The sequence below is a fragment of the Chiloscyllium plagiosum genome, unplaced genomic scaffold (genome assembly GCF_037043375.1).
Source record: "Chiloscyllium plagiosum isolate Xiang-an unplaced genomic scaffold, Cpla_swu_hap1 HiC_scaffold_18, whole genome shotgun sequence".
In the NCBI taxonomy this organism is placed as follows: Eukaryota; Metazoa; Chordata; class Chondrichthyes; order Orectolobiformes; family Hemiscylliidae; genus Chiloscyllium; species Chiloscyllium plagiosum.
This window is the reverse complement of record NW_028270156.1, coordinates 29,775,516-29,800,074: the sequence shown is the minus strand read 5'-3', so window position 1 is coordinate 29,800,074 and position 24,559 is coordinate 29,775,516. Positions and strand designations below refer to the sequence as shown.

General features: G+C 38.7%; 1 protein-coding gene across 1 annotated transcript in view; it reads right to left on the bottom strand.

Moving 5' to 3' along the window:
* LOC122557712 (spondin-1-like) overlaps positions 1-24,559 on the bottom strand; it is a 328,953-nt gene that overhangs the window by 287,074 nt on the left and 17,320 nt on the right. Inside the window, exon 6 of the mRNA XM_043705605.2 lies at positions 8,484-8,632. Coding sequence (XP_043561540.1) covers positions 8,484-8,632 — 149 coding nt within the window. The remainder of the gene's footprint in view (positions 1-8,483; positions 8,633-24,559) is intronic.

The window sequence follows — 24,559 nt, the reverse complement described above, 5'->3', positions numbered from 1 at the left end:
TGATAAAGATGTTGATCTGTCAAAGTGAATACCTTACTTCAGGCTGTCAAAACAGACCCTTGTGTGCCTGTGAGCTCACACAAATATTCAAAATCAGCCCACGTGGTGAAATGTATTTATCAGCATAGGGATGACCAGATGTGTTTCTCCACCTGGGCTCATTCTGATTATTTGGAATACCAATATTGAGATCATTCAGTCATTTTTACATTGGTAATCTATTCTGACATAAATAGAGGCTTGAAAATCTGGGCCAAACTGTAATGGAAAGGCACTTCTAAATCTTTTCTGCATTTCCTTTCCAAGCATTGTGTTTTTTTTAAATGGAACAAAATAGACCTATTCAGCTCTGATAAGTATAAATCAATTATTATATTTTGCATTGGTATCCTGTGTTACTGTCACTGAAAATGGCTGGCAATTTTATTATAAAACAGATAGTATTCCCTCATATGTGAATTTGGTTAATGGATATTCAATAATAAATAGAGTTGACGGTGGATTAGAATTAAAGGTTCAGGTTTTGGGTTTTTAGCAGGTCGTTGGATTTTATGAGATTGTATTATCTTTGCACAAATTCACATTTTGACAATATATTGCAGAACTGGCAAAATTATGCTCTTAATATTTGATTCCTGTCAAAGACTGAGATAATTTATCATAAACTTGTGCTGAATTACAAAGAAATCAGGAGCTCAGAAACAAACTCAATTCTGGAAATACAAGAGTGACTAAAATTCATAAGTACCTCATTGAATGTAAAACCTTTCAGGATGTCCTGAGGTCATGACAGTTATCAGATAGCTCCACGTTCTCTCTTTCATTAATTCACAGATTTTTCACTCACAAAGAATATGAGCACTCAGGCTTGGAAATTTAAACAATAACAAGTTTAATTCCTACTCAACTCATAATTGAGATTTCACATATAGTTGCAACAGTGCTTCTAGGTATCGCTTAACAGAAAGGAAATATGGTACAGGGGAAAGGCTTACTCAGGACAAAAAGTCATCATACATGGAAGTGTTGGAATGGTTTAGCTGTTTGACACATAGCTTGACAAATGGAGATGCGTAGGCTAGGCAGTTGGGAAGCTGAGAATGCATTTAATTGTGACATGGGAGAGAATATTTCAGAGGAGAGTTGCAGAAATTAGTGGTGTTGGAACATAAATATGAAGGAAGAGATCAAAGAAGTCAAAGGCAGCTGTAATGTTTCTGTTTAATTATGTAGGTCCGTTGTGCTTGATTCATTAAACCTGGATTTACCTCAAAAGGGGAATGGGACTTAGTGCAAATAAGGATGGCAAATATTTCAATAAGAAATTCATGAATTGGCTTGAGAAACTACAGCAAGAAGTCAGGTGAGTATTAAGAGAGCTGGAATAAAAAGAGGAGCCAGGGAAAAGATCAATGTGTAATTTGATGATTCAATATTATGTTCTTGTGGAAAAGAAACTGCAGTGCCTACTCTTCCTGAAAGAATATTTAAGTTAAAAAATCAAATTATTAAGAACAAACTTTAAGAGCTAATTACATTGATATCCCTGATGTTTATAAATGATGTGAAATTGCATAGAACATCCCTCCTGCTTGTAGAAGCTAAGTGCTGATGGAAATAAGTCACCAGGCTAACAAAGTTTAATGAAGCAATTAGAATTCATGCAGAGTAGTTCATTAACTACATAACTTTGATCTGAGAATTTCTTTCTCATTTGAGAAAAACAATGTAGTAAGTTTGAGTTAAATAACAAATTACCCATAAGTATTCTAAGAAAAAATTAATGAGAAGCTTAAGGTTACGGTAAGGAAATCTCAAAAACAATTCTCAGGGCTATGGAGGGGCTTGAAAATATTTAGATGGCTGTTTCAAAGAGCAGGTACGGGACAGAGCAAATAATCTATTGTTGTGCTACTTGGTCTATGACACTGAGGCCAACAACGAACAATTTCACAGACTTGTTTATGTAACCATCCACTCCAATTCAATCAAAAAGGCTGAAATAAAAACAGAAATTTCTGGAAAATCTCAGTAGGTCTGGCAGCATCCGCAGAGAGAAATCAGAGTTAACGTTTCAGGTCCAGTGACCTTTCTTCAAAACCTGACTTTGTTTATTTTGTATGTGGGATCATCAAAAAGAGGAATGTATCATTTCTGACAAATAGAGCACTTCCCATTTCAGGACATCCAGAAAGTGGTCCTACAGCACATTCCCTACAGGAAATTTCTCTCTATTTTGCCTTAACATTAAACCTCAGCAGATTGTCTACTGCTTGTAGAAGTGTAGCCTGTTTCTATTTCCCACAGTATCTACTCTGTGTGAAACATCCAATTAGACCAAACTAATGATATGATGCATGCCCATTAGCAATTGGATTGGGTACACAAATTCACTTTCATGAGATGCCTATAACAAAAACAGAACCAGTCTGAATAAGATCCCAGAACAAAAAAAGGGCAATGCTGACCCTCTGTTCCCCTTGGTTCAATTTCTCCTCCCATTTGAACATTGACAAAGGACATTTCTTCACTATGACATGCACAGTTCTACTGTGAATGACTGATATTAAATTTAATTCAATTTTGGTCAGCTAAAAGAACAAGGTTGCATTGGTACTCTTTTCATTATTGCAATGATTCAGGGGCATGCTCGAAGCTTTATATGTGCCATACTTTCAATTTCTCACCCACAAAGTGATGGAAAAGGAAGTGGTCATACAGACTGTTCTAATCATAATGGCTTGTTGAAAGCACTATCTAATAAATATCCATAGCTAAACTTTTCCCTTGCAAAATTTTCTAATTTCCTTTGAAAGTTACTGTTAAGTCTGTTTCCATGATCTTTTCTGGCAGCACCTTCCAGATCATAACTCGCTGAATAAAACATATTGTTTGCTATTATTATCCTGCACCTTCTCCATATCACTTGCACCCTCTCTAAAATCAGAATTAGATACAATATTCCAAATAAGGCCTAATAAATAAAATATTTACAATAACAGCCCCTCTTTTCAACAGTACCTCTGGGGAGATGGTGGCTGATGCTGGTGTCACATCAGGTCTCAAATTGAGAAGGGACCCAGGCACAGTGAGTGAGTGGAAGGGGTTGTCATGGGGATCATGGCAAGGTCGGGGGATGGGTCAGAAACAAGAGCAGTTGCTTTGCTCTCAGTGGACCCCCAACCCTACCTGATTCAATTTCCTTCAATCAGGTACTGAATTTCTTTGAACAGACGGACCAAGATTTATTTTTGTGGTTCCTTAAAGACAAACTCCCTTCCTCTGTTGGGCTAATATTAGTAGCCATAGAGTGAGGCCCTGAAGAGACCATTAATTCACAGTTAAAGGCCTCAATTGTGTGGAAAAGTCATCCATGGGCCTTCCCACCATCAACTCAATGAGGGTGGAGGCATGAAGGTGGTGGTGCCCCCATCCACTTGATTAAATTTACCTCAAGAGCACCAAATTCACCATGAGGGAAGACATAAGATTACGACCTATGATTCTCCTATTAAGAAAATTAAGGATCCCTTTTTATGATGAACAACAGCCTTCTCAACTTATTCTGACATTTTCAAATGACAAATGGGATTTAAGGAGCATTATATATAATGCCAAACCAATGGATCTCACTCCAATTATTTGAAGAACTTGTAAGTTTGATGGATGAGATATTAGGAAAATGCATTCTGTACTCGACTTTTACTTGATATAGATTTTTTGATGAAGTTTGCACAGTTTTGCAAATGTTTCACTCAGATCAATATCAGCTAAACAACAATCAAGGTATGAGTTTAATGCATGAAGTGGTTTTGCAAACCTTTGCAATCTTTTATTTCGCTCTCAACAATTCTAAACAAACAATGTAGATCGGGTAAATCAAACTCTGAAGGAGGTTTCTACAGAAATGAAACAGTCACAAAATCCAACAGCCTCTCACACCTGTTCCATGCTTCAGTATGATCATGGCTACTCTTGACTAACTCCAACTTCTCAACTTATCCCAATACATTTTGTGCCCAAAAGTCCATAAATCTCTGCTTAGAATATTCTAATGGAGTGAGGCTTCACAGCTGTCTTGGGCAGAGAATTCCAACAATTCACAATCTTTCGAGTGAAGACATTTCTCCTCATCTCAGTCCACAACCTCACAGTACCCCTAGTTAAGGGAAAACTATCTCTCAGCTTCTACTCTGTGAAGCCCTCTAAAATTTGGTATGTTTCAAATATAGTAAGACTTTTCATTGAAAAAATCTCTAATCCTAATATTAATTATCCATCCTCGATAAAAGATTTACTAATTTGGTTGTTTATGGGATGTCAGCACCTTTGGCTAAATTCAGTGTTTATTGCCCTTTACTAATTACCCTAGAGGGTGATAGTCTTCTTGAATCATGATCATGACTGTCAATGTGAACCTGCCAGTAAACTTCAGAGATCTTGAAATAATCTTATGGCGATGAGATCAATCTTATATTAACTCTGTTCTATTAATTTTACCTGATACTTTGTCAGACTTGTGTATGGACTGTGGACCGAAATGAGAAGGAATCATAGAATCCTTACAGTACAAACAGAGCCATGTGGCCCATCATGGCTGCACTGACCCTCAAAAGAGTATCCCACCCAGACCAGCTCCCCTATCCTACCCGGTATTTGCCATGACTAACACACACATCCCTGGACATTAGGAACAATTTAGCATGGCCAGTTCACCTACCCTGCACATCTTTGGTCTATGGGAGAGAACCAGAGCACCTGGAGATACGGGGAGAACATGCAAATTCCACGCAGACAGTCACCCTTCTGGAATCGACTTGGGTCTCTGGCACTCTGCGGCAGTAGTGTTAACCACTGTGCAGCTCTCCTTTAATTTGTTTGAAAAACCAATGTTTGAAAGATTGTCTGCAGTTTGGAAAGCAAGTAACATGATAGTTGTTTACAATATCTGCCATGGCTATTTGAATGAGCAGTAATTGAAGAAGTTCAGGTTGTAGATGAGATGAAGTTCAGGGTATGCACTGATGCAGCTCTTGTCAGCAATAAGAGATTGATTGATTTGTGGACTAGTGATGTTATCAATGGTAGAGACATTTTTGCTTGCAGGTGACTGAGCAATTTGTAGCTGGAAATAAGTTACCAGAGAAGGAGAGACAAATGGACAGACAGACAAAGAGAGAGACAGAGAGACAGAGAGAGAAAGAGAGAGAGAGAGAGAGACAGAGAGAGAAAGAGAGAGAAAGAGAGAGAGATCTGCCTGTTCTCTGCAGTCAAAAACTCAGTTTAAATTTAAATAAAACTAGCTACCTTTTCTGTAGCAGTGAACCACCTACTTTGTACTTCTCACAAACCAATGGAAATTTCTAGCACAAAATATCTGAACTGCAGAGGAACTGGGAAGCAAAGGCGACGGAAGTAACTTTCCAGTTTTTCTACCTGTGCCAATAAGCTTGCCTTGATATGATACCAGTTGGTAAAATCTCCACTGAGGTAATCACATCCATTGTGTATGTACCTTACCTTTAAGAAAGTTAATCTTTAAAGAAATCCATTTGTTGAGTGTGTACAATGTTGCACCTAACAGTTAGTCTGATGTCGAGCTGCACAAACAGTTATCATTCAGTTTCATATAATGTCTGCTTCATAACTTGCAAAGTGTTTGTGACTGTTGTTTAAAAAAGTTAAGCCATAGAGTTAATCAACCCTGATAAATGATTATTATTGGATGATAATTGTTATCAGGACAGCAATGAGTTCAGAGGTTTACTGACAACTGGCCTAACCAGCAGGAAAATATTCTGTTATTGGTTGCATGGATAGTTAGTTGTTGCAACTCATGGCCTAACCTTTCCTCTACAACAGTTGATTAAGAGCTGAAGATATGTATCTTTCTTCCATTTTTGACCTCTTCTCCATTCTTTACTTCCTTCTCCTACCATTTGTGGCCACACCTAGGCCTCGCCATCCTTCTCATATTTCTCTGCAGCTTTAAGATGCTTCTCAAAACCTCTTTCTATGACCAAGCTTTCAATATCCTCTTGTATGGCTTGCTGTCAGATTTTGAATGACTTACCAGAAACAAAGTGGCTTATAAATATCATTTGTTGTTAGTGAAAGGGTGAAGTGACAGACCAGCACTGAACCTTAACTCAGTTAGTCAAAACTTGCTGGCAAAACCCAACAGATCCAGCACCATTTGTAGGGGGATAACAGAAACAACATTTCGAATCCAGTGACTCTTTATTAGTTCCAACAAAGAGTCACTGTTCTCAAAATGTTAACACCATTTTCTCTCCAGAAGTTCCCAGACCTGCTGAGTTTCTCCAGCAATTTCTGTTTTTGTCTCAGATCTCCATCATCCACAGTTTTGTTTTACTCAGTTAATCAGATTAGATATAAAACAAGTCTAGGTAAAGAGAGTAGTCTGGGAAAGTAGAATGGTGCACTAGTCAAAAGGACACAGATTAGATCAGGAGCCAGTTAGTAAATTAACTACTTCAATCTAAAATTCAATCATGTTTGAGACCAGAGCAGGTCAAATCACAACATATCCAGATGCTTAACTTGTCAAAGTCGACAATGAAGCTGCTAAACCACTCAAGGCACAAAGCTGTCCCAGAATACCAGGTTCAACGAAAGCATAACTCAAGTAACAAAAGATCACAAGGTTTAGGCAAAGCACTCTGATAGTGCTGAAGTCTGGGCATATTCTATCACATTTGAGAATCTTCGAAGTTTCTTTTCTTAAATAACACAGAAACAAAACCCGCTGTTTAACAGAAATTCAATTTCACCCGAGTCACAGGCAAGAAAACGTCTGACTCATGGCTCAATTTAATCAAGTGTAGGAGGATTACCTGGGATTTCAGAGTAGAATTATCCTTAATTCTAAAGACTACAATTGCAAATTACACAGACTGAAGATGCTGACATTCAATAACCACAGGATTTCAATTCATTGCGCAGGAAATCAGTGTCAGATAGTCTGCCATACACACTCTACTCTTGAAGAGTATTTTAGATTTCTTACTAAGCCACTAGATGTATGAGTTTTTCAGGTTCCTCTGGCAATCATTTCAGGTTCCAAACAGTTGGATGAAATAAAGTGATTTATATCAAGCGCCACACAGTTAACCCAGGAGTTCACACTATGCAAAGAACACTTAAAAAGGTCAGAATCTCTTTGGATTGGCTTAGAAAGCAATTTTCATTTAGTAGCACATTGCACATCCTCAGGATACCCCGCTTCACTATGATAGGAATGGACTGGCAATAAATGTTAGGCTAGCGAGTGATGTACACATCCCATGAACAAATGAACCTGTGCATCAGTCAATGAGAGCCTTTGAAAATGTTGTAGCAGAGCTAGAGGCCATTCAGTTCACTCTGACTGTACTTTGAAGGACTATTCAATTAGTCCTACTCCAATGTTTTCCCTGTATATCGTACAAGTGTTATCCTTTTATGTGTATCCAAATTCTTCCTAAAAGTTGTTATTGAATCTGCTTCCATCTCATTTTCAGGTGCTGCATTCCACTTTTCTTGAAAAACAGATATTAACTAAAATCAAAAAAGGCTTGTAGCTTGAATCTATCAGTTTACTCTGTGACTAATTTTATGTAAAAAAAATCAATGATATGACAAAAGTTGGTTGGAATTTTCCATTCCACCACAGGCTTTTACCAGAGATCCTAAGAACTGTAAGTGGTACTGGCAGTTTTAGTGACTGATTATCTCTGTTCAGTGTTGCAATGGTAACAATACTCTCATGCCAATCAAAACAAACAGACACAGGAGTGCTGTATGAAGTCATCCAGTGTACATCTGTAAATATTTGTCAAAGCTGGCTTTCCAGGTTCAGCTTTTTAAAGTGTTGTATGTTGCAGCTGAATCTGGAAAGCAACCAGTGATGTGTTGTCACATTTCCAACTGTGTTCAAAATTCGTTCATTTCTGCTGACAATTTCCACACTCCTGCATTTTGCTTAAATTCTGGAGATTGCAAGTTTTGGCATCCCTTTCCAAAATGATTAGAATTAAGTATCGCACTCCATGTCTCTTACCAGGAATGAACAGATACAGTTGGATAACTCCATGGAAGGTTTAATCTCTAAGTTTCTCACTCACGGAACTGGAATGGTAAGCCTTTAGGTGATGTCACTCATTATGATTGAGAAATACTCAGTGTGGTCATGTAAAGGCTGCTTTTACTTCATGTCTTCAGAACCTTTCTAGGTAAAGCAGATCCTAGGGAGTAAAGGTGTTGCAATGTGTATGCCCCCATCCCTCTTGTATTCTACTATTCTAACTGCAAATACATGGCATAGCGTGGCTGAAGCTACAGATTGGTTGTACTACTAAAATCATTGGCTCAAACATTTAGAACCACATCAGATGTTCTCTTCACTAACAGTTGAGCAATCCAGGCAGACTTATGGTGAGGGGCCTGAGCACATTGTAAGCCTGGCCCCCTCTTTGACTTACCTGCTGCCGGATTTCCTCTTCCATTTTCACAGGAGAGCCCCACTCAGCAACTTGTTTTACTCCATTGCTGGCAAATCCCCCATACTCCCAGAGCCTGTAAGACTTGGAATGAGATGCTCCAATGATGGCAGACCAGTGCGTTGCAAATTCTTGATGTATCATGAAACAAAGAGGGAAAAATTTATTCAATGTTTCAGGACACAGTTTGTAAACACTCATGCAGATAAGCTTTAAACATTTCACAGATACATCACTCTATTCCAATCTGCTCAAGACAGGTTAAACAAACAAATAAGTTACATTAACGACTCCATGTTACTCAGTTACCAGTGAAACCATATTCTGAAAAACTCAGAGGCACTGGAGAAAGTGTAGCAAATATTTGTATATGTGACCTGAGTTTGGAACCCTGCTGTGAGTCTAATATTCCGATCTGCTTTTCCTTTATTCCCAGGAAACTGCATGGCTTTAGATGGCTTTGAGGGTTTGAGAGAGACTAGTTGGATGGATCTGAAAATCTTTCGTGCCTAACAACACTCAGATTCACGTTAGAACTAAGAGGTTACAGCTACCAGAATGATTAAATAGCCTTGGATATTTTATTCTTAGAAAAGACTAAGATATGACCTAATTTGACCTCAAAGGATCTAAGTATGGGTAAGATTCCCCTATTTGTGAAGGTGCCCAAAACCAGGGGACAGAAATATAAAATAGGCCCTAATCAATCCAACAAAGGATCCAGGGGAACTTCATTGTAGAGAATGATGAAAATGGAACTCAGTACAGTTAGATGAATGCATGAGGGAGAAAGGAGTAGTTGGATTTCTTGTTAGGGTGAGCTGAAATATGCTCAGCAGAGCATAAGCAACAGTAAAGACAAAGTTGGGCTGAAAGGTCTGTTTCTGCACTGCAACTTCTTCATTATTCTAGTTAATGAGTCACAACCTTAAGTATCAAGGACAATGTTCCATTTGTCTTTCTAATCAAACAACCCCTCAAGCAGGCAGGCTACAAATTCACCAGGCATATAATTAACACCTAGATAGAAATGACTGTGCTTCAACCTTTGGATAGAACAATGAGAAACAGATGTAATACTGTAGGGAGGCTTATTTCTAATGTTTTATAAAATGCTTTGTATGTTTCTTTGAAGAATGAAGTGTTGGATATTTTAATGCACTGTGTATTCAGTGTGAGGATTAATCTGCAATGATTGAGCACCCACCAGTGATGTATCTTGGATGATCAAGGTTCCACTGCTCTTTATGTGGCCAGTGTAAGGGCAATTTAGAAAGATGCTGCTCATCCAAGCTGCTTGCCAGTCATGTCCAGACTTTACAGATCATCCAAATATGAAAAGCATACATTTGCAAAATGGTTTAAACATAAGCAAAGTAAACCGAAGCCGGAGTTTGAGCTTTTGAACCTGTTTTGTCATTCAATAAGATCATGGCTGATCTTCGACCTCACCACCTTCCCAGATTATTCATAAACTGTTACTTTCCTTATACCAGAAAATCTAGTAAACCCCAATTTCTTGAATATGCTCAAACTACTAAGTATCTACATCCCTATGGGAACAGAATTTCAAAGATTCAGAGCACTTATATTGAGCAAGTTTCTTCTCATCTCAAGCTTAAGTGAGCTTTATTCTGAGAATTTGACTTCAGGTTCGAGATTTTCCAGTCAGAAAAAGATGCCTTCTCAGCATTTACAATGTCAAGTTTCTTCAAAGCATTATATGTTTAGATGAGACCATCTTTCATTCTTCAATATTCTTAGGGGAATATAGACCATATCTATTTAATCTTTCTGTAAAGGTAACATTGAAGATACCAGCAAGGAACATGAGGGAGGTACTGTGAAACAAATAAAAGCAAAATGCTGCTGACGCTGGAGATATGAAATAAAAACAAAAAGTGCTGGAAAAGCTCAGTAAATCTGGCAGTATCTGTGAAGAGAGAAACAGAGTTAACGTTTCAAGATTGTTTTGCAGAACTGACGGGGTTTGGGAAAATGACAGAACATTGGTAATGACATCAAAGTTGCTAACTGCTCTCATCTGGAATTGGAAAAATGAATCAATTTTGCGTCTAATTTCCATCCTTTTCTCATCTTCACTTGGTCCATTTCTGGCTCCTCCCCTCCTTGATTTTCCTGTTTGCATTTCTGGGGGTAAGCTGTCCAATATTATCCCACCGATTCCCAGTTACCTCGATGACATTTCCTCACACCCATTTCCTGTAAGGCCTTCATTCTATGTTCACAGTTTTACCATTCCCCATCATATCCATGTCAATGATATCGCCTTTCACATGGGCACTTCTGACATGTCTTCCTTCTTCCCCAGCTCAGGATTCCTCCTAACCATAGATGATTGGACTCTCGGCCATTTTCCTGCACTTCTGCCCTCACCTTTTCCCCTCTGAGAATAATGATGGTGCTCCCCACATCCTGAATTTCCACCTCACCCCCAGCCTTCATTTTCACGGACTATCATTTGCAATTTTCATCATCTCTAGTAGGATTGCACCACAAAGCACATCTTTCCTTCTCCTCACCATCAGAATTCAGCAAGGTTCTTTTGCTCAACGACACCCCAAACCACCTCTACTTCCAATACCCCTTCACCAAACCCCTCCACCTTCTTTGGAACCTTTCCACGTACTCACAGGTGGTGTAACACTTGCCAATTCACCTCCTCATTTCTAATTGTCCAAGCACCCCAAACACACCTTCTCGGTGAGCTGCAGTTTACTCGTACCTCATTCAATCTGATCTACTGCACTCATTGTGAACAATATGGCAAGACCACATGCAGACTGGATAACCATTCTGCAATGCACTACCCTTTATCCTCAGGAATGACACTGACCATTGAGTCACTTGCCATGTCATCTTTCTCTCATGCTACATTTCAGCTCTCAGCATGCTGCAATGTTCCAGCACAGCCCAATACAACTTAGAGAAGCATCTCTTCATTTTTCACGTGAGCACATACATCTTTCAGGAGTCAACATTGAGTTTAACAATGTCAGACCATGAACACTGTCTTCCATTTTGTTTGCAAGCCCTCCTCTGTCCTCAACACATCTTCAGCTCCTCCCTCCCCTCCACCTTCCCTGTGTCCCATGAGTTTTGAATATAATATGAGGAAAGGTGAGATTATTCATTTTGGGCAGGAAGAATAGAAGAGCTAATTATTATTCAGATGCAGTAAAACTGCAGGAAATTTCAGGACAAAGATTTCAGGGCCCTTGTTCATGATACACTAAAAGCTAGCATTCAAGTTTAGCAGGTGAAGGGAATGGAACGACCTTTATTTCAAAAGGAATGGAGTATAAAATATAGGAAAGTCTTCCTAAAACTATACAAGGCCACTGCTGAAATACTGAGAACAGTTTTGGTTCCCTTATCCCTTTGGCTTTGCAGGTAGTCCAGGGAAAGTCCACACGCGTTGGCCCCTGGTTTGGAGAGATTGTCTAATGAAGATAGGTTGAGTAAGTTGGGTCTGCACTCATTGGAGTTTAGAAGAATGAGAGGTGACCTTGTTGAAGCAAGTGAGATTCTTCGGGATCTTGACAAGGTAGATGCTGACAAGTTGTTTTCCCTGTGAGAGGATCTAGAACCAAAGGGCATAATCTCAGAGTAAGGGATTGCCCATTTAAGACAGAGGTGAAGGTGAATGTTTTCTTTCAGTGGGTAGTGAATCAATGGAATTCTTTGCCACATCAGGCTGTAGAGTTTATGTTGTTAAGTATATTCAAGGCTGAGATATACAGATTTTAATTCAGTAAAGGAACCAAGGAGAGAAGGCAGGAAAGTGGAGTTGAGGATGATCAGATCAGCCATGATCTCATTGAATGCAGACTTGATAGGCTTGAATGGCCTAGTTCTGCTATTATAGGTTCTTATGGTCTTATGCATTGCTTGATATATTTCCTGTTTTTACCACTTACCATTTGCACCTTTTCTTCATTTGAATTACTACTCTATGACATCAAGACTGCCTTTGCCTTTTGGTCTGGTCACCTTTTTCTTGCCCCACCACCTCCCCCGGCATGAACAACATAAAAATACATCACTTCTCCAGCATCCTATAGTTCCAAAGGATAGAACTCAAACCATTAACTCTGTTTATCTCTCTGCACAGATGCTGACAGGTGTATTGAGTTTCTCCAACACTTTCTGTACTTACTACTGTGAAAAGAATAATTTCAATTAATTATCATTATTGTTGAATTTAAACATTCAATTATTCTGCCACTTATAAATTCCACATCAATCTTCCCTTAGTTCCTGTTCGTTGCAACATCAATCATAATATCCACAGTAAGTGGATTCAGCCTACAGAGAAGCATGTTCAGAAACTCCACATTTAATGTTTAGAGAGCTCTGATTTAACATGAACGGCAAAAGAACAAATTGCGCGTGAAAGAAAATCTTTTCATGCAATGGCTAGAATTTGAAATGCGCTACTTGAGAATGTATTGGAAGCTTCAGTTGGGCTTTCAAAGCAGAATTGGATGAATATTTAGGGAGAAAAATTGATTCGGGCCTACAGAGTAAGTTTGAGGAAGTGAGACCTCCTCAAATAAGTGCTTCTCACAGAGAGCTTGTGAAGAAACGAGACATCTAATGGCATCCTTTTACGCTGTAACCATTCTATACTTTGTTTCTATGACTCCTGGAAATATAATGCCCTATTCAAGAAATTTGTCATTAGTAACATGCGAGGATTCATTTTTAAGGAAGTATTAGCAGAATGTTTAGAAAATAAAACTTATTCGGGCAGAGTCGACATGGTTTTGTGAAAGGGAAATCATGTTTGACAATGCTGACAAAATGAGGATCTAACCAGCAAAGCGGATAAAGAGGAATTAGTAATTGCACTGTATTGGGATTTCCAAAAGGCATTTGTTAAAGTACTATATGAAAAGTTACTGTACAAGAAAGGATGTCTTGAGCTTGGCGGTAATTAATGAGTAGAAGATTGACTCATAGAAACATCATGATAAATGAGTCATTTTCAGGAGGGCAAACAGTAATTGCTGGGGTGCCTCAGTGGGAAGTAATAAGCCTCAACTGTTTAGAATGTAAATTGATAACTTCAATGAAGGGACAGACTATATTATGACCAAATTTGCTGATGGTTAATAAACCAGGAAAACAAGATTTCACAAAGATACAGATAGCCTGCAAAGGAAATGAATAGCTTAAGTAGAATTACAAAAATGCTTGAGGGTATTTGGTATCAAGAAAAGCAGAACTTTATGTTAATGGAGAGAGACTAGAGAATGCGACACGTCAAGGGGATTTGGATGTCCTTGCACAAAATGAATCACAAAATGTTAGCATGCAAATATATATAGCAAAAGAATAGAAAAAGCAAACTAAATGTTTGTATTTATTACAAAGGGGATAGAGTATAAAAATAAACAAGTGTCATTAAAACCATAGAGGGGATTGATAAGACTACACATGGATGCTGCAAAAACTTTGGTCTCCTTACTTAAGGAAGGACATAATTGCATTGGAAGCAGTTTGTGGGAAGATGATTCACTAGGTTGATGCCTGGGATAAGGGGATTGTCATATTAGAAATAGTTGAGCAGGTTAAAGCCATATTCATTGTAGTTTATTAGGATGAGAGGTAGCCTTTTTGAAATATCTGGGAAGAATACCGAGGCTCTCTAATAGGGTAGATGCTGAGAGAATGCTTTCCTTTGTGGGGGACACTTTAACTACAGGGGAGCAATTTCAGGATAAAGGGTCTCCATTTAAGATGGAGATGAGGAAAAGTTTGTTTGATCAGAGAATCAGAAATCTTTAGAATTCTCTCCAACCCAATGAACAGGGGAGATTGGGTTATTAAATATATTGAAGGCTGAGCCAAACGGATTTCTTTTCATACAATGGAGAAGAGTTCTGCGGACCGGCAGGAAAGTGGAGTTGTGGCCAAAATCAACTATAATTTTATTAAAGAGCAGAGTAGGTTAGAGATGTTGAATGGTCACTTCCTTAGTCAGAGTCACAGAATTATAGGAAGCTACACCACAGAAAAAGGCTTTTCAGCCCATTCATGACTATGTGCAAATACAAGCATCTAACTACTCTAACCCCATTTTCCAACTGTATGCCTTGACATTGCAAGTGCACATCTAAATACTTCTTAAATATAATGAAGGTTTCTGCCCTTAATGGTACAGACTTCCAGTTTCCCATGACTGTGTGGTTGAAGAATAAAATTTCCTTACATCCCCTCTAAACCTCCTGCCCCTTACCTTAAATCGATGTCACCTGATCAATGATCCCATCATTGAGAGGAAATGTTTCCTTCTGTCTATTTATGCTTCTTTTACTTTTATACATCTCAATCACGTCCCCTTGTAATCACCTCTGCTCTAAGGGTAACATCCCCAGTTATCCAATCCCTCTAACCAAAACTCTCCAGCCCAGGCAACATCCTGGTAAATCTCCTCTGCACCCTCTGCAGTGCAATCACATCCCTCCTATAATATGGATTTCAGACTCCTCACAGAGCTGTGCCTTAATCAACAATTTATATAATTTCAGCATAACCTCCCTGCTCTTAAGCTCTATGCCTTAACTAAAAAAGACAAGAATTCCATATGCTTTCTCAATCAGTTTATCCACCTGTACTGGTACCTCAAGTGACATTGGACATGCACACTAAGGTCCCTCTGATCGTTGATGCTTCCCAGGTTTCTACCATTCATCATATACTGCCATGCCATGTTGCCCTGCCCAAGTGCATCATTATGTTTAAGTGCACCTCCAATGCCAAGGCATACAAGCTTATGGGCCAGTGCTAGAAAATAGGGTTGGAGTAAGTAGGTGGTTATATTTGATGCACGTGGTCACAATTGGGCAGTGGATTTATATGGATTGAATTCTAATTGCCACTGATCATCCCATCTATATCCTCTCATGGTCTAAGGTTACCATCCTCACTGCTTACCACGCCACCGATTTTTGCATCATGTGCAAACTTACTGACCAATCCAAGAATGTGGTGCTGGAAAAACACAGCAGGTCAGGCAGCATCTGAAGAGCAAGAGAATTGACGTTTAGGGCATAAATCCTTCGTCAGGAGAATCTCCTGCTCCTCGGATGCTGCTCGACCTGCTGTGCTTTTCCAGCACCATACTCTCAACTCTGATCTTCAGCATCTGCAGTCCTTACTTTCCTCTTACTGACCAACCCTCCAAAATCATTTACCTAAACCACAAACGCAAGATTGCCAACACTGACCCCTGTGGGACTCCACTGGACTTAGACTTCCAGTTGGAAAAACACCCCTCAACCATTACACTCTGCTTCGTGCCACTCAGTCAGTTGTGAATCCAATTTGCCAAGTTTCAAATTTCTTCCTTTTCCTTATGTTTTGCACTGTTAGCAAAGTTAATCAAATTTGCATCCAGACAAAATACAATAGCTTTATGCTCACACTTATCAATATCACCTTTCTGATTCAAGAATTTTTTAAAAATATATATTTATCGATTAAACTGCATTCAAATGGAATGCAATAGAATTTGAACTTAATTTCTTCTGGATTTTTAGTTCAGAAATCTGGACTTTGAGAATAGATTAAATTAAGGGGTGCTAGGAATGCTTATCGTGTGTGTCAGTGTTTGAAGGTTAAAGAGGAGAGTTCTGATAGAGGGTCCTATTTTGAATTATTGCACAGATTATGCTGATGTTGTGGGTTTAAAGAATTTTCAGCTATTTTTAAGCTGTGATCTTGCATATTTGTTTTCTGTTTTTCTAGCAATAATTAGTTAAACTGTTAATTAGAGTGTGTGTAGAAAAAGCAATTAACTCAAATAGCCTGGGAGTCATTCCTGATTAATGCAGGCAGGCAGCTGATTACTATCAGGGAAACATGGAATGATAAGTTAACATATTAACTGTATCATTCTCAAATAACAACAACCACATTGGTCATTTCATGAAGTTCTGGCTGACATTCTTTGTGTAGTTCAGGAAGAATACTATATCATCTTTACCAATACAAAAGATAAAATCAAAATATTTGGCAAATACTAATTTTGGGTTTTCCAGTCTGAAATAATGCATAGAGGCTGGTATCCTGTCACCAAATCATCCTTCATTTACATGTGCACAGTACATGGACTCTGACCAGCCAGCTCAAAGCTAGTCCTGAGAGTTGAGGAGATTCTCTGAATCTCCCATTTATATTGGTGAGTCAGGACTCCCTGGTTGGCACAGGTTAACAGCCCCAACCAAAGATCTCATACTCAATGAGATCCACCTGACCCTCATTCCAATCACTATACAGTTCAATAATACTCACTCTGGACACAACAGTCATTAGATCGACATTAATCTAAACATATTGTAAGCACTTTGGCCTCCCTGATGGACTTTGACAATGTCGTATTATGTATTTTCTCAGTTTGACAATTAAGACACTGATTTTCGTACTGAGACGGGATATTTCTGAGCTCCCCAAATCTATTCTGAGAGAAATTAGCCAGCAAGTCAGAGTTTCATTCCAGGGTGTTAGGTTTTGTAGTTGGTGGGCCAAATGAGTTCTGAGTGAGATTAGAGGCTGACGACTGCAGATGAGGGCAGGGCATAAGGCTGAGCTCGGTGCACTACACTATATCACCATTTAATTTTTAAAAATGAATTCAAAAACATCATTCCAATCCTCATCCCTCACATCCGTTTGCATGCACAAATTTCCCATGCCACATCCATTCAATCTCATGACTCCCTATGCCATCCTATGCCTCTCTATCCACCCCATAGCTCCTCGTAATTCTTATGTCCCTCTACCCACCACTCAGGAATCCTCATATCATGCTATGATCCTGAACACGTCACTCTGGCTCCTTGTGGCCCCAATCCCAACTTAACAACTAATCATGGCAACCCGCTTCCCCAACCTGGGACACCAATCCTTCTTCTCGAAGCAAGACACCCAGTATCCATAGTGGGTGTCATAGTCATACAGGACGGAAACATAACCCTCTGTCCAACTCATTCATGCTGACAAGGTCTCCCAAACTAAATTAGTCCCATTTGCCTGCATTTGCAGCTAATGAACTTAAAAGACCCTATACAGACAACAAGAAAAACTAATGTCATTTACAAAATACCATGCAAGAACTGTAATAGACACTACATTGGACAAAAAGGGAAAAAACTAGCCACTAGGATACATGAACATCAACTAGCCACAAAACGACATGACCCTCTCTCACTAATATCCTTACATACAGATAAGGAAGGACATCACTTCGACTGGGACAATACATCCATCCTAGGACAAGCCGGAGACACGCACAACAATTCCTGGAAACATGGCATTCCAACTGGAACTCTATCAACAAACACAACGAGTTAGACCCCATCTACCACCCCCTGAGAAAAAGAACAAGAAACGACATCACCACAGGAAATGGCATCACCAACCCAAAGAAACTCAAACATATAAATAGAAAGCAGGAATCATCAGCAGTGCTTCGCCCGGAGGCCTACTGAAGATGTTACCTAGTAGGATGATGAAATGTCTGGAAATTAACCTTCCAGCTCAGCGAGCAAACCTACATCCATTTGCCCTACATCCCTCTAAACCTTTCCTATTCATGTACCTGTCCAAATGTCTTTTCCACATTGTAACTGCACCTGCATCTAACACTTCATCTGGAAGTTCATTCCAAATATGAACCACCATCTGTGTGAAAAGGTTGCTCCTGAAGCTTACCAGCCATGGGATATGAAATGATGCATCTATTGATGATGCCACTATTTAAAAACACACTCACCAATAAGAAGAAAAAAATAACATATTGAAATTCTTACGAAAACAAAAATTTGGTGTTCTAGGTTTTTCGACAGTTGTGATAGATCCAATGGGTTTATGCATTTTCTTGGCACAGTCTTACTGAATTTGACAGAGGCTACCTGGCAAACTCCCCTCAGGGCACCTGGCCCCTAAATCCCCAACAAAGGGCACTGGAACCCTGCCTAAGCTGCTTGGGGACAATGGTCATGGATCATCTCGCCAAAGGGGATATCTTGGCTCACTAAAAATAAATTCCCTGAACTACACCTTCTCCAATCTGGTCTGCTGTGCACAGTCCAGTTTCCAGCCCACACAGGCGTGTTTTAAATGGGGACAAGACAGACTTATCTCTGCATAAGTCTTCTGATTCTCAGGGGTTTGGGCTACAACAGAGAGGTTACCCATTTTGGGGAAACTCAGGTCTAAGTTTTAACATGAAGTCCCAATAGTCTTTGCAAGTGAAACTTATTGCAGAAAAATCAAAATTGATATATTTTGGCTGGAATATCAATATAAAATACAGGATGTAATTCTAAAGAGGTGCAGAAAGAGAGAGACCTGGGAATATATGAATCCAAATCATTGCAGATCACAGGGTAGATTGAAAAGGTAGTTAAAAAGGCATGATGAATTCAGGACTTTGTAAATAGAGACAAAAGCAAGGAAGTTATAACTAGGCTTTATAAAACACTGCTTCAGATTCAACGTGACCAGTTCTTGTCACTACTCTACAGGAAGGATATGACAGCTTTGAAGAAGGATTTTACAAAAACAGGTATAGGGATGGCAGTCTTCACATACCAGGATAGAGAGGTTAGCACTGCTCTTCTCAGGGAAGAAAATCTTGAGAGGTATCTTGATAAAAGTGATCAAAATCATGAAGTGCTGGACAGAGTAGGTAGGAAGAAATTGTCCCCATTGATGGAAATGTCAAGAACCAGAGGACACTGAATTAAGTTGATTGGCAAATGGACTAATTACAATGAGAAACCATTTTTTAAAAATGGTTTTGATCAGAATGAACTACCTGAGTGTATGGGTGAATTAGTTAGCAGCTCCTAAAATGGAATTTGATAAGGTCCTGAAGATAAAACAAATTGCAGAGTTAGGGAGAAATAGCAAGGGGATGGAGCTAGTGGAATTGTTATTGTAAGAGATGATGCAGTCTTCAGGGACAAAAATGAACTTTTGCACTGTAATAGCCCACTATAAAATAAACCCACAGTTACAAGGAAACGTATACTGGCACTTAAATTATCAAACCAGTAATCCAATTGCCAATCACGTCGTGGTGATTTAGAGTTTGAACTCAGTCAGACCAAACATGTGGAAATAAGCTGGGATCAGTAAGAAGTTGTCAGATTACCATGAAAACCTAAAACGGTTCAATAATTTATTTTTGGGAAAGAAATCTCTTATCTTTACATGGGCTCACTCTATGTGTGACTCCAGTTCCACTTCAATGCAGCTAATTCTGAACTACCTCTGAAATGGCAGAGGATCCACTCAGTTGTCTCAAACTAGTATCATTAGTTAAAGAAGCCATACTATTTCCTTCTCACGGCTACTAAGAACAGGCAATGATACTTTGCTAACAAAGCTCACAATAAAATAAATTGCGAGGTCTTCCAAATAGCCTAGTGAATTGTATTCATTCTGAGGCTTTTGAGGGTGAATCCCTTTGCATTGAACATTGCTGCCAAGGTTGGGATTTATTGAGTCTTAACTATTGCTGGAGGCGCCGCTCCTGGGACGATGTGCGCGTGCGTGTGCATGTAAACAAGTCCAATAAAGTAGAGCATAAGATAGTGGTAGTGTACAGAGCTCCCAGGAATCAGGATGTCGGGCACCAACAACAAGTAAAGTGCAGTTGGAACTTGAAGAAAGAATTATATGGGAAGTACAGAGATGGAATAGTCTTTTGTGGCATTGACTGTAAATTAGGCAGTTCTAGTAGGAGATCAGTGCCTGGTCAGATTAACAAGTCACATTACAACAAGTCAACCTCATTCACACGGCGCCTTTCTTTGTTGTGCGAACTGAATCCAAACCAATCACAGTAGGACTGGGAAAGCAAACTGGATGCAGAGTCAAGCCTCAAGCCTTCACCTGCAAAGGGATTTCTAGGCTCCAAGATTACCCCAGAATCTCCTCAGTAAAAGCACAAGACAAATAAAAGTATATTTTTTCCAAATTTTCTTTGAAGAAATTTGTTTATTGGTTTTAGTTTAATGGGAGTGAGGGAAGATTTTGAATGACAATCAACAGGCATCCAATCAGGCAAAGCAGAGTATTAACTTTCCTAATGGTAAAGAGCTGGACAAACCATCTGAAAGAATTGGAATTGGAAGTTGGAAAGTGAGGCGATGACGCTCTCAGAACACATCTTGCTGGAGTTATCAACACCTAACCTCCAGTGATTTGGGGAGCCAATGGGCTAAATCCTTTTGATGTGTTTCAACCAAACAGAGTATCAGAGAGTCAATCACTTCTGGGCATTTGTACAGGAACTGGATAAAAAGAAAAAAAGAGAATCAAAGAGAAGTACAATCTCAAAAGTGAGAAATCATTTTCTCAGCAGTAGTTGGTCTTATTTCTGTCATTTGCAAGACAAATAGTCACCGCTTGCCAGTCTGCTTTAGGGCAATGTATTGGACACAAAACATCATAATTTATATTTTATGAAAATAATGAAATGTAAACATTCAAACTTGGATGGTAATCCATTTTATAAAAAGCTAATAGGTTAAGCAACATACAGACAGAAACTAATTACTCTTGGGTTTTTGCTTTGTATATAGATCAAATTTGTGCAATTCATATAATTTCCTTTCACATTTGCTTCCTGGCTTCTGATATATTTCTGGCACTTACTGCATGTTGTAACTAATGTGTTGCATGCATTCTCAGTGTGTACACCGTACAGTACATGGTCAAACAGGCCTCCAGATCTTTATAGGAATCATCTCACATCAGGGATTCACGCACCTCTCAGGCATCCATTATCTATTGACCCTCAAGTGATTCAGCATGCTATTCATACTATATGTGTATCTTCTTTCGAAGAAAGTTCATCTTCAATGACTCCATGTATATGGAGTATGTATGTAATGCTGCAACTCTGGTCAGTAGTTCATCTGCTGTGGGTCTGCAAACCACACAGACAGAAATTAGTTGGTTGCTGTTATGTAACTTATAATGTGTTTTGCTGTTTTAAATAAAACAACTCAGAGTGAATTAATCCCTGATGAGCAGTTGATGGTTAGATCATTGCAACTAACCATGACATGATGGTGAGGCTTATTACACGAAATATTTCCTAATAAATCTTTTCAGACACCTCAGGAGCAGGCAGGAGTTGAATGCATATCTCTTGGTTCAGAGGTAGGTACTCTACCACTCTGCCACATAAGCCATCCTTATTACACTTGAACAGTCAGTAAGCAAGTTAAAATATATGGTCAACAGTTTTAAATCATGGTGTAATATATGTGAGAACACCGAATGTCTTTGTTTATGACTACTTTGGAGAGTATTTAAAAGACAGCTTCTGGTAAGGTGACAAATCTCTGTCAAGAAGCCAATTTAACTCATTTGAGAAAAAGCAAGTCATCAGGGTAAACACTTGGCAAAAAGTGGGTACTTGCAGATGCTGGAGATTAGAGTCAAGATTGGAGTGGTACTGGAAAAGCACAGCAGGTCAGGCAACATCCGAGGAGCAGGAAAAATCAATGTTTCAGGCAAAAGCCCTATAGCAAACAAAGAAAAGTAAAGTGGCATCTTGTCAGAATGTCCACAAAATTCTCTACTTTTATCCTCATGGAATTTAAAACTTTTCAAACATATTCTGAGCTCTGGTTTCCAGACTTAGGTGGAACTATTTGATTTTGAAAAACAAGTTAAGATTTGCTGAGGAGTTGGGAACAGACTCAAAGATTAACAGCTGAAGAACTAAAAGTCCCCAAAATGATATGGGCCAGATTAGAAGAGCGATTCAGATTAAAGCTCTGAATTCATCATACTCATGTATTCATACAATTTATAATCATTTACGCAGAAGCCAACATAATCCAGAAATCAATTTGTTCGTTGATATAAAGATAAAGGCTCATTGAGATTTTCAAAATGGAATCAACAAATAAAATTGCTGAGTTGGTAAATACATCCTTTCCTGTGGATGCATTCCAAAAAGATTTGCTACATAAACCAAAAACTTATAGTGTTGAAGAACTACTGAAGCATGGGCATAAGCATAAAGCAATCCTTGCAGATCAATGGTTGGCATGATCATTAAAATGCTCAACAATAACAAGACACATGGAAGACATGGCCTTCTGCATGAAGCAAAGAAATGTCCCCCTTCAAACAATTTTGCAAGGTATGTGACAGAGGCAGTGCATTGGAAAAAGGTCTGATGCAGCTCCAAAGAGCTGATATAAATAAACCACACATAAGGAGTATCTTAATGCAATAATAAAGACCATCTGGTATCCTGCCAGAGGCATATGCATGAAATGATTGACAAAACCAGAATCAGGTTATGTACACCATGAGACAACGAGTGATTATGAATTTTCACACTGTCAATCTTATGAAGAACATCAATGTCATCACATCATCTGAGGCATCTGTAAGATTGCAAAATCTGTTCTCAGAAAACTTTCTTTCTTGGCTAATATTGGGACAGAGGCAAGTGCTATCCTTCCAAATTCTAAAAATTACAAAATAGTGGGAAGCCATGACAAACCCAATGAAGGGAAACTATCAGCGTATAATGGTCCACCAGTACCACATGCAATGTCAACAGTACTGCAATGCCAGTCCAATCAATCAATCCACCTGGACATTGCAAAAGTTCTATATTGTAGATATTTCTAAATCAGCAATTACAGATATATCAGTATGCCATGGTGTTGCATCAGTCACAATTCATCAGTCAGACAAACATAAATGACACAACAAAAGCTACAGCAGACTTGAAACAAAGCTTACAGAATTAAGAATGGAAAAAATGATGGAATATTTCACAGAGATGGATTGATTCAATAGGGATTCAAGGGTTATGGAGGTAAGGAAGAAAGCGGAGTTAAGAATTTTCAGATTAGCCTTGATGTCACAGATTTGCAGAACAGACTCAATGGGGTGAGCAGCCTACTTTGCTCCTATGTCCAAAAGGTTTCATTCTGAATTGGTAGATCTAAAATTTCATTTCTCCATTGTGGAGATAAAGATGAAAGTTCAAGAATAAAAGTCGCAACAACTATCTCAGAATAAATCCAAACTGGAGATTACTATCTTTGAGATGAAGATACTTTTAGGGAGTAGTTCTGCTCAGTTCACAAAGATGAATAAGAATGAAAGAGAAAGAAATGAAGCAGGAAGAACAAAAATCTCCGCATCATCAATCTAATGAAAATTTGCTGTTTCACAGGAAAATCTGAAGCAATTTCTGCATAAAACAGATCAGGCTCAGCAGAAGCGCATATAGAAACATCGCCTTGACCTGGAAACAATGTTGGTGTTCAAGAAACAGTCCTTTCAGAAGTACATGTCAGTAATAATACTCGAGTGAAAGAACTCAAGCTGGACATACAGAAAACAAAGCAACTATTGAAGCAAAATGAGGAAGAGGCCCTGGATTTAAAGAAACTAAAATGGAAAGGAAACAAAAAGACTATATATATAGAAGATCTTTTTATAAAGGAGAAAATATACTGGACCAGTAGAAGGTTAACATTTTAATAGAAGAATCCGGTGAATAAAAGTAGAAGCTTCAAAATGAGTTGAAACATAATGGCGTATGCAAAGAAAATTTGAATTACTTGAAACAACTTGGGTATCAATAAGTAATTAACCTGGAACAAATCTGGCTATTGTGTATCAGAGTAAGTAAATTCTGGAACAGCATCTGCATTCTATAAAAGAAGCAAAACCTGACAGCACAAACAAGAACAATAATATAACTGACTGTGGGCAATAATAGCACCTCAAGACAATGTTACCTCCATTGCAAGATCTGAATATATCAGTAAATTATCTACATGTTACAAAAACTCATTGGCTCAGTTGTTATTGTAACTAGTTAAACTTTCTTTTAGAAAAGAAAAGGATGTTGTATATGTACCTCATCTGTAAGACGGTTGACCTTGAAGGACCCCATGTGCCACATGTACATAATGTTGAAAATATGGCTGGCAATTAGTTTATTGTGGATTTGCAATAAATAAATATCCCTC